Source organism: Microplitis demolitor, chromosome 6, assembly GCF_026212275.2.
Source record: "Microplitis demolitor isolate Queensland-Clemson2020A chromosome 6, iyMicDemo2.1a, whole genome shotgun sequence".
NCBI classification, from domain to species: domain Eukaryota; kingdom Metazoa; phylum Arthropoda; class Insecta; order Hymenoptera; family Braconidae; genus Microplitis; species Microplitis demolitor.
The window spans coordinates 15715418-15727677 of NC_068550.1; the positions used below are offsets into that span (position 1 = coordinate 15715418).

The 12260-nt window shown below is 32.4% G+C and overlaps 1 protein-coding gene across 1 annotated transcript; it reads right to left on the minus strand.

The window, feature by feature from the left end:
• Window positions 1-11242: 11242 nt before the first annotated feature.
• On the minus strand, window positions 11243-11839 carry LOC106693864 (uncharacterized). The gene has a single exon (XM_014443268.2). It carries the CDS (start codon window positions 11837-11839, stop codon window positions 11243-11245), a length of 597 nt encoding a protein of 198 aa, XP_014298754.2.
• Window positions 11840-12260: the final 421 nt, after the last annotated feature.

Genomic DNA, 12260 nt, shown 5'->3' on the forward strand with positions numbered 1-12260 from the left:
ATGAAAAAGGATCCTTTTGTCTTTTATTATCGATATCTCAGCAACTAATGGTCGCACAGTAATTTGAAGGGCACTTTGAGAAACTCGAATAAATTCCCTGAAAGCTTGATTCTCGATTAAAAAAAAATATATATTTTTTATCCTTAATATCAATTTGAAAAACCTACAAAAAAGGCCATTTTCTGGTTTTTAGTCGACTCATCGCTACTTTGCAAATATTGATGAGGAGGTTAATCTGGACATTTTTAACCCTGGAAATTTTTAGATTGATCCATTGAACCGTTTGTCTGGGCCGATTGCTCCAACTTTTACAAAACAATTAAAGGAACAATTTTTATTCCTTAATTTGTGTAATCAATACCAATATGAGATAATAAATTTTTTTTTAATTTTATTCCATTTTCACGTTAGTTATTCATTTAATGTGAAGTCAAGCGAAAAAAAAAAATTTTTTCCGAAAAAGGAAAAAAAAAATAAAACCCTGAGTAAAACATAAAAAAAAATCGGTCTGACGGTTGACCCTGCGGGCCAGCCCCGAAACTTCCCGCTGTTTTCGACCTCAAAGAGCTCGAAAACATTAGTGTAGATATATTTTAGAACTCTTCGAGGTCGAAAATGCTATCACATGCAATTGTTTTTTTATGATCTTTTCAAGCTCTAACAAGTAACCTGTTATGCTGAAGTTTGAAAATTTAAGAATCGAAAATCATCAATGAAGCGGTTTTTAAAATTTAGTTCCTGATTATGTTCAGTAAAATAAGTGTATTGAGGCAGAAATCAATGTCGGGGATCAAAATCAAGATTTAAATAAATTTTGACTCATGTAAGAAACAATAAAATACGAAATATCCGATAAAAATACTAAAAACTACGTTTTATCGATTTTTTTGTTGATAATATGATTTAAACTAAAAAGCAAGTTCGATGACATTATATGATCAAAAGAAACCATAAAAAAGATGAGTTGGTATGATATCAGGCACATTTTAGTACGTCATATTCTGATTTATCCGGAAAATATAAGATAAAATGTTATTTTTTTAACTTTTCAACTCCGATATCTTTTGAACTAATCAATCGATTTTAATAGTTGACGTGGCAATCAGCGCGTTTTATTGAGTTCTAGAGCTGATTAAAATTTGGAATCGATCGTATAAGTCGTTTTTGAGAAATCAATAAAAAACTAAAAAAAAAATTTTTTTTTTTTTCGTAATTCGCCAATATTTTCGAGTCTATTCGATCAAATAATCTGAAATTTTTAGGAAAGTTGATGGCTAACAAGCTCTTTCGATTGCCACCTCAACCATCCAAATCGATTCATTAGTTAAAAAGTTACAAAGAGTTTACATACACACACACACACACACACACACACACACACACACACACACACACACACACACACACACACACACACACACACACACACACACACACACACACACACTCGGACATTATTCTAAAAATAGTCAGAATAGCTTCCTAGGACCTCAAAACGTCGACATCTGAGGAAAACTCGATTTTCGAAAATCGGGGTGAAAACAATAACTTCCCGAAATTTTTAAAAATCGTCGATTTTCTTAGCGGGAAGTTAAAAAAGTCAAAAAATTTTTGATTTATCTCGGTTTTTAAAAAAAAAATTTTTTTTCTTCTCAAGCTCACATTAAATGGACAACTAACACAAAAATAGAATAAAATTCGGAAAAAATTATTTTTTTTATATTGGTATTAATTACACATTTAAGGAACAAAACTTGTTTCTTTCATTGTTTTGTAAAAGTTTAAGCAATTGACCCGGACAAACAGTTCAATGGATCAATCTGAAAATTTCCAGGGTTAAAAATGTCCAGATTAACTTCCTCATCAATATTTGCAAAGTACCGATAAGTTGACTAAAAAACCAGAAAATGGCCATTTTTTGTGGGTTTCTCAAATTGATGTTAAGGATTAAAAAAAAAAATTTTTTTTAATCGAAAGTGGAACTTGTAGGGAATTTATTCGAGTTTCTTGAACTGCCCTTCAAATTACTGTGCGACCATTAGTTGCTGAGATATCGATAATAAAAGACAAAAGGATCCTTTTTCATTTGAAAGCTGATATCTCAGCAGCAAATTGTCATACAGAGAAATGAAAAAAAGGAAACTATAGCTGAATAAATTTCCGAAACGAGCCATAAATTGGTTTTTTTTTTAAAAAAATTTCCCTGACGCCGTACCCCTAAAAAACAAAACTAAAAAATTTAGAAAAATTTTGTCTTGACCTGTTTCTTATGATTCCGCAAAAATTGTGGCTCTGAAAATTATTTGGCTGACAGATCTTTAAACTGGAGATTTCAAGTTTCACTTTGCTTTTTTTATTTTTTCGGTACGATGATTTTTCACGAAAATACTGCTTTCCAAAAATCACTAAAAAATTTATAAAATTTTTTTGTTCCTTTAATTTTTTGGATAAGCGTATATAATTAAAAAAAATGGTCCGAATGTACTTCGTGTGCGTTCAAACAGTAAATTTTCTCGTCATTGTCGTTTGTCTGCAGTTCACTGAAATTCAAAATCGATGATAGGAATTGACAGTAAAATCAAGCGTGTAGTCAAAATTTACACACTTGCCGACAAACATTGAAATGCGGTGAGCAAGCTATAGAAATTAACACGCCGTCAAACGTGTATAAAATGACAACAAAAAAACTATAGTTTGCGTACGACAAGCATGGGATGCACTTCATGTGTATTAAAATAATACACCTACTTATAGAGTGGATTACTTTACTCAATCAAATTGTGACGAACACTAAGTACATTCGGATCATTTTTTTTTTTTTTTAATTATATATTTTGATTAAGATTTTTCTCATGATTTTCAATGCTACCAGTTACTTGGTGTTTTCAAGATTTTATAGCTTTATGTAAGGTAAATTTTTCCCGTTCACAAAAAGTGTAGAACGTGTACTTGGCACGATTTTTTCCAGAGGGTCTGTTTTTGGTGGGATAATGAATTACTTGCTGCACGAACATTTTGATTCCCCGAATGGTCAAAAAAATTTCTTGCCGTATAGTGTGGAATAACGGTGTAAATTACCCATCCATGTAATTTTAACACGGTGTAATTTTCTTTTTTTACACCATTCCGTGTTACTCGTTATAATTTTGATTATCGTGCAAGCAATGATCATTGAACATTTGTAACTACGAAATTAATAACTATACTTATTTTATTTAGATATTAACTCGTATTTTGAACATTTTAAGACTTTTATGATTGTTTGTCTTCAACGCAAAAATATCATAACTTACACATATACACGCTTAACGGTGTGAAAATTTCTAATTCACAGCGCCGAAATTTAACACGATATTTGGTGTAATTTTCATACCGAAATTATTACACTGTCATTTACACTATACTGAGCCCAACCATTTTTTGTAGTGTAGAAAAACTAAAATTTGAAAGACGCACTTAGGTTTACGTAAAGTACTAATGAAGAATCTTATACGCTAAAAGAAAAACTTTTGTAGCAAAATACCCAAACTACATGCAAGAATGCTGTTTATATTGAAGCAGATTCATAATTTATATTTTATAAAATTATTCCAGCTATTAATATTCATCTCAAATGGGAAAATGAACTTGTAAACTGCCAGTTCAATTTTTGAAATATCGAGCTGATTTTTTAGGAGGATTTTTTTTTAGATCCTAGAGATCAGGAAGATCATGCACGTATCTTCCCTCTCTCAGAATACTCTCTCTCAGACCCATGACTCTCATCGCAGTCATGGATCTCTGACTACTATTTACTCTGTCTCAGGATCATAACTCCGATCGCAGTCGTGGATCCCTGAGAACTATTCACTCACTCTCAGGAGCACGACTCCTATGGCAGTCGTGGATCTCTGAGAACTATTCATTCACTCTCAGGAGCACGACACTCATCGCAGTCGTGGATCCCTGAGAACTATTCACTCGCTCTCAGGAGCACGACTCTCATCGCAGTCGTGGATCCCTGGGAGCCACTCATTCACACCGATCAATGACTCCAATTGCAGTCTCTCCTCACGCTTAATGTGTGACAATCTCAATAAGACCTAGTGTGGTTTACAGTTATAAATTCGAGAATTCGAGAGTACCAGAGTTCGAGCGTACGAGACTTCGAGAGCTCGTGAGTGCAAGCGCACGAAAGTACGAGCGCCGGAGAGCACGAATGAACAAGATAAGCAGAAGCTGGAGCAGAGTTGGCAACGCGCACCCGTCAGCCAAAACGTTGTGTGTCACCTTCAGTTGCCGAATAATCACAATCCAGTACAAACTTCTCGTTCTACCCTCTACGATCTCTACTCTCACCAGCACCAGAAAATTTATCACCGTTGTATTGATTTTATTAGACAAACTACCAACACATAAAATTAAACATCTGTCTATCAGTTGACCCTGCGGGCCATCCCCAGAACTTCCCACTGTTTTCGAGCTCGTTGAGCTCCAATACATTATTGTTAATACATTTTCGAGGTCTTCCAGCTCGAAAATACTTTTTTATGCCATTGTTTTGGAAAAAAATCGTTTTTTAGTATTACTTTCTCTTACGATATCTCACGAACGAATCAACCGATTTTGATGGTTGAGGCGGCAATCGACGTACTTTATTAACTTCTAGAGTTGATCAGATTTTGGTAGTGTTTGGTTGAGTTGTTTCAAAGATATTCGCAAAAAATAGGTCTATCAGTTGACCTTGCGGGCTAGCCCAAAAACTTCCCGCTGTTTTGCTCCTTGAGCAATTTATAAAATTCTAAAGCTAATTAGATTTTGAAGTCATTCGTATAAGTCGTTTTCGGAAAATCAATAAAAAACAAAAAAAAAAAAAAATTTTTCTGGTAATTCGCCAATATTTTCGAGTCTACTTAATCAAATGATCTGAAATTTCTAGAAAAGTTAATGGCCAACAAGCTCTTTCGATTGCCGTTTTAACCATCCAAACCGGTCCATTAGTTAGAAAGTTATAAAGAGTTTACATAGACACACACACACATGCGCACACACACCCACACACACACAGGAACATACACACGCGCGCGCGGATATTATTGTAAAAATAGCCAGAATAGCTTCCTAAGACCTCGAATCATCAACATCTGATGAAATTTCGATTTTCAGAAATCGGGGTCAAAACAATAACTTCCCGCTAAGAAAATCGTCAATTTTCTTGGCCGGAAGTTAAAAAAAATTTATTTTTTATTTTAATAAAATATATCACAAAAGTTACTTTAATGAAAAAAAAAAAAAAAAAAAAAAATTCTCCTAAAATTTCAACTCTATATCTCAAAAATTGAGCTGGCGCACGAGGAGCGGGTCTCCTTTCCCATTTAAAATACGTTGAAAAAAATTTGTTTTTTTCTCTTTTGTAAATAACTATGTCAAAAATTTTTTTTCCCGATTTTTAAATTCAAAGATCTTGTAGGGAATTAAATTTTTTACAAAACGGTCTCTTTTGTCATACACTTAAAGTTAATAGAAAAAAAGTTTTGGGAGTTGAAACTTAAGGAAAAAAAGTCGAATTTTTAGGATGAAAAAGTTTTTGTTTTTTATTCGCTAACTAGCAGATTTTTTTTTTAAGATTTTGCAATTAAAGTTCTGATAGAGAATTTAACTATCTATGAAAATGGTCTTTAGAGTCGTTTCAATAGAGCTCATAGAAAGAAAGTTACAAAACTGAGCTCTAAAGTTGAGAAAAAATTATTTATTCAGAAAAAATTTTGTAGTCTAATATTATTTTGAAAGATTACAAACCTAAAAAGCATAAATACAAGAAAGCTTAATTATCAATTTGTATCACATTAGAATTTTGTAGAATTAAAGAAAAAATAAAAAAAATTTTCCTTTTTCCATCCTAGATATTCGACTGTTTTCCTCCTAAGTTTTAACCTACATAACCTTTTTTCAATTAACTTTGAGCGTATGACAGAAGAAACGTTTTTTGTAGAGAATTCAATTTCCTACAAAACTACTGAATTTAAAAATCGAAAAAAATTTTTTTGACAGAGTTATCTGAAAATAGAAACAAAAAATTTTTTTCAATGTATTTTAAATGGGAAAAGGGGACCCCCCCTCCGTGCGTCAGCTCAAATTTTAAGATATAGAGCTGAATTTTTGGGACAATTACATGCCTCATCACGCAGAGCGTTTGAGATAGTGCTCTACTTCCAACAGGTCAAGTTCAAGCGATTTTCTGGCCTTAAAATGACTCTATTACGTTCATATTTCATCGATAGAGTGATATGAGTTCACGTATATCAAGAAAAGACTTGAGGAAACTTTTATTGTTTATCCAAAAACATTTGTTTTTCTAATTTTAAGAAAAAATCAGTTTAAAAAATTTACTTGGACGTCCGGATGTCAGTATGTATAGACTTTTTTTGCATGGAGTCATAATAACTGCGGAAAAAATTATCGTATCGAGAGCGTTTTTTTTTTTGTTCAAAATTTTTCTCAAGACGAACCCTTTCGATTTTCACTATTGTAGTTTTTATAGTTTTTATTATACTTAATCAAAAGTGATGACTGATGGCATTTTTGTATAAAAAATCCCAATTATATTTTTTTTCGCTGGTTCTACCTCTGACGGATATTTTTGCAAACATGTTGGTCAATCCATGTCAAATCGACGAATGGTTGGAATTGACCTCTTTTGATTTGGACGAATTTTGGTCAGAAGTTTGCTATCATCATATAACGCAATTCTGCTAACGAAAAAAAATTTGAACATTTTCCTTCAAAAGTTATACAAAATTCAAAATTTCGCGATTTTTTCAGTTTTTCACTTGTATTTTATCTATATCTTGAAAACTAGGATGGTTACAATAACGATTTAAAGCTTTTTTTTTAAACGGATACTTGAGGCTATGAAAAAAAAAATATTCTAGAAAAAAACTTTGAAAAATGAGAAATGTGTCAATTTTTGAATTCTTGAAATTCGTCAAAAATGACGATCGACATTGAATTTTTGGCTCAATTTTTTTTGTATAATACCTCATACTTATTTTGGAAGATTCCGAAATTTTCAGGACTGTGCTTTTTTTTCTTCGCAAAAAAATGAATTTTTGAATTTAAAAAAAAAAATTTTTTCTTGATTTTTTTTAAAGTAAAGTTGAGCAATCACATGATTAAGTAAATTCCAACAGTAAAAATTTCACTTACTGTCATAATAATGTGAAAAAGATCATCATTGACGGTTATATTCTTATTTAATTGATAGATATTAAGAAATAAGAATATAACTGTCACTAATGGTCTTTATTCACATTATTATATGTAATATGATAATTATATTTGATAGATATCAAGTAAATTAGAATATAACCGTCAATAATGGTCTTTTTCCACATTATCTTGTCAATAAACGATATTCTTACTGCTGGAATTCACAAAATTGATTGATTTCTCAACTTGACTTGACTAAAAATGAAAAAAATAAAAGTTTTTTAATAAAGTCGAAAAATACATATTTTTTAATAATCAAAAAATACAATCGATAGATTTCGAATGAATAAGAATATAATCGCCAATGATGGTCTTCTTCACATTATTATGACAGTAAGTGAAACTTTTACTGCTGAAATTTACTCAATTACGTGATTTACTTAACAAAAAAATCAAGAAAAAAAAAATTTTTTCTCATACCGACGCCGAAAGTTCAACTTGTCTCCCGTTGAAGCGGGAGGAAAATGACATTTCGTTCCCTAGGGAATCAGAAGTGCGCATGCGCAATTACATCTACGTCAACTCTCACGCTCGCTTTTATATGTATATACTCACATTAAGTTTTATACAACGAACCAAGTGACGGAACCCGTACAATACCTATAATGACTACTTATTATTGTGATTAAAAACCAATAAACTGAAATTAATCTATAAGGAATAAAAAAAAAAATCAGTTAATCCTGAAGTTTTCCGCTTTGGAGCAAACGGTAAATGCTAAAAACTTTAGTTAACCTCAAACGTGGAATCGATATCAATACATTTCTTTGATTTATTAAAACTATCATAAAAAATAAATCAAAAAGTTCTAAATCTAAAAAATAAAAAGTATTATCATGGTCTCAAATAAAACAATTTCTTGATAAAGGTTCAGATCATATCTACCTAGCTATGAAAGTGGGTACAAAATATATGTATGTAAATATATATATATTTACAGTCGAGTCGCGTTATAAGTCCGGCTTGTATCTTTTTGTTTTAACCAGACTCGTGTTAATAAGAGAGAGATACTAATAGGACTTATAACGCGACTCGACTGTATAATTAATATAAACAAGGAAGTGAACATATATATTTACAAAGAATGTAAAAAAAAAAATATCAAAATAAATATTGAGATATATATAAGGGGAAGGGGAGGAAGCAAACGAGGTAGGGTAGATAAAACGGGGTACCCCTAAGAACTTTATTTTTCGAATGTTTATAAAAAGTAGATAGACAAGGAAGGTTCTGGCCCACCAGGGGCAAGATGGACATGATCTGTTGTACCGACGGGCGGTAAGTTAACGATTGATGATAATGTGTTGACTGTTAGTGAGCTTATCTTGGATGCTTTTGACGTCATTTGGGTGCTAATTGACGTCATTTGAGCTTATCTAGAACCTTTTTGAGCAATTGTCAGCCATTTGATGTTAATTGAGATCATTTTGAGCTTTTCTAGGACCTTTTGTCAGAAATTTGATGCTAATTGAGCTTGTTTTGAGCTTATCGAGGACCCTTCTGAGCTCATGTCCGCCATTTTGAGCTCGTGTTATGATAGATGGCGCCTTGTGTATATTTTGAGTGAGAAATTATAAAAAAAAAAATACAATTTTCAATAATGTACAATTTTTAATAATGTACAATTTTATACAATTTCATTAATGACTAGAATGAGTTCTCGGAATGCCTATCAGGGTACAGGTTCTGGCGTCATGTTTGTGTTTAACCCTAGAGCTGACACTAGCGTTGCCTACTCTGATTAATGCAATATGTACACGTAAATGTATGATTTGAGGATTGATATATTCAAACTAGGGGTAGTATGGGTACTTGCGAGAAGACATGCCATCTAGTAGTATAGTTTCTCTCCCCTCTTTTTTTTATAGATGCGTCATCGATGACGTCATCCGACATGCTGAACTGGTTTTTTCTATTTCTAACTGCGTAGTAACATTTTTTAACTGTGCAGTAGAATGTTCGAGATGATGACGTCATCAGACAAGTCTGAACTTGTTTTTGAGCTAGAGTGGGGGAAATGAGCCGAGCGCTGAGCTCGACAGCTCGCAATAGTCAGTTTATATCGAGAAACGTTCTAGTTAACAGCTTGTGTTAACAGCATATTATTGAATCGTTATTTGGTGACGTGCCTCCTGAGGATATTGGAAAATTTATCAATGATGTAATTGCGTTTGCTAAAAATCTTGAAATTATTGAAAGTGTGTGAGAAGTATCGTGTCCGGGCTGTGTTGAAAAAAGGAAGTTAGCAAAGAATCTGTTTGAAATGAGTGAAAAAACGGAAAAACTACAATTATGTATACTTAGAAAATCATAAAAATGGGTCCTCAAGGTTCAAAGTATGTAAGAATTATTATTTAAATAAACAAAAAAATTATTATTTTTCAATTAATTTAACTACAAATATTTAATTATTAACTTTTATAGACTTCATGTATGCATTGATGAGTGTAACTACGATGCCCAAATCGAATTCGAGGATATAAGCAGCGAAAGTGATATTTTCGACGGGGACGCTTGTATCCCATTATAGATTCATAGCATAGATAGAATTGATTCATAGCATAGATAGCATTGTAGATTCCTATTATTTTAGGAAAGCGAATGAAGAAAGAAACAAAGAGTTGGCTATCCGAAGAAAAGAAATCCACTTACAACTATCTCATTAGAAGGAAATATTATTAAAATTCAAAGATCGCAAAGATTATGAACAAGCCTGCCATGAAATCACATTTATATTAACTAAGTTATTGTTTAAAGCTAACAAACCGCAATAATGGAATTAATAATTGATTTTGTGGGTTTCGAGATGCCTGATGGCAGATTTGTGATAAAAGAACTTGTGCTACTGATATTTGTGATAAAGTGGGTACATATGGACTTGCGCGATGTGAACATTGGTTGTTTGAACCACCTTTGGATCAAGTTGATGTTGCTGTAATGCAGAATAGTGTTGATCACCATAAGCATCACCATTCAATATCATGGATAGCCGGTTTGCTACCATATCAATTATTGAAAGAAATTCTTGAAATTATGGTCAAACATACACGATACTTTTACGTACAAGGTGAACAGAAGAAGAAATGGCTTGAAGATCTAATTGACCAGGCTGTACCAATTATCGATTTAGAAAAAATGAAATTCTTTTCACTCTATCAAAAGAACGATTTCTTGAAATATCAATGTCCATACTATGTCTATCACTTGAAGAAATTGGATACTTCATGTGCATTTCAAAATGTTCAAGAGTTTAAGAGATGGTTCTGGCATTTTTATGGAATTCAACCAACCTACGAGAAGTCAGTTCAGATCTTTGATCAATTAGGGAATCTACTTTGTATGGATGATCGAGATATTGCGTGCTTTGATGATACATTTATCCTCGAAAATGCAACCCAGCAGATTGATTTCGTTTGGCACAAACTACCAGAAGAATTGAAAAATAATGAAAAATTGATTGGCTATCAAAGGTGTCGGGATCATTATATTTTTTGTGATGATATTCCTGATAGCTTTGCATATCCTTTTAAAAAAGATTGCTCTAACTGTATATCTTTAGGTTAAGAAAAAAGAGTATATTTTATGTAAGACTAAAATGAATATTTGAGGTTAAGAAAAAAATATCAATACTTTATTATTTTTTTGAGGTTATGTATACCAAAATGTATATTTTAGGTTAAGAAAAATATCTACAATGTATATGAAATTATGTGAAATAAAAAAATATTTAAGGTTATGTAGGACTTAAATGTATTTTTAGGTTATAAGTAATAAAAACAATATATATCAATATTAAAAAAAGTTTATTTATTCATAAATGTAAGTTTTTTAATGAATACAGGTTCAATAATTATATATAATTTATTAATTCTTCATTTAAATCGTTCTCGATCTCTTGCTGCTTGCTCCCATTTGCCTCTTCCTCCTTGCTCGTGTGCAAATCTCCATACATACATGTAATGTATGGTTGGCGTTGGATTAAATTCAACAGTCTTCATATTAGTTTTCGTACGATGCTGTTTATAGGATTATATTCGACTATGCGATCATGTATAATGAGACAATAAGCTGATGTCTGCGCAGGAAATTGATTTGTAGATTCAAATTCCAGATGAATGTCCACTGGTCCAGATTTTATTGATTCGTTTTGTTTCGAGCAATCGATAACATACAGTGGTGCTTGTTCTAGAAATTTCTTCTCTGTTAGCAGTGGCTCAGGTTCTTTGTTGTAGTATGAAATTTGGAAATTTATATACATATCATACAACAGAGCATATTGATTGTTTGTAATATTGAAGTTTGAATTCCCATAAGGATAACTCTGAGAGTTCAAAAATAATTTTATGTCTCTGATGTTGCAGTGATCAAATACGCTGGCATTTTTTGTTGCATCATTTTTTCTTGCTGTTTGAAATCCAAGGATTACAAAACGTGGTTTCTCGAGCTGCGTAGATGTTTTGACAGCCCAAATGTGCTTCGAAGTATTAGGTAATAGTGGATACTCGTACAGCTCCCAAGCACGGAAACTGATTGAGATAGCAGGATCACTTGATATATAATTCAAAGCTTCAATTTTTTGTTTATCAGCCATAGTCGCATATGGTACAATCCACTCGATTTCTCGCAGTGTAATCTTAACAGCTTCAGCACGAGCTCCAGCAGCAGGTGCAGCTACAATGTATGCATTCAAATCGGAATTTGATCTTATCAAAATTAATTCATGTTTTGCATTGATGACGACCTTATGGTAATCTTCAGCGAATCCAAGCAGAAGACTCAGTGGTATAGATTGTAACAGGTTTTCCACCACTGGGGATCTACTGGAGTGAAGTCCGAGTACACTTACTATTTGGCAACCTAGGTCAGAAATTTTCAAGTTGGGCACCAGGTGATTTTATAATCACCGAATAAATAATTAATGAAATGTCGGCTCAGGGTGGCGGATCGGGGAAAGGTCAGGCAGTTAAGGTTACGATAAAATAATTGATCAGAATTAAACAAATCAATCGTAT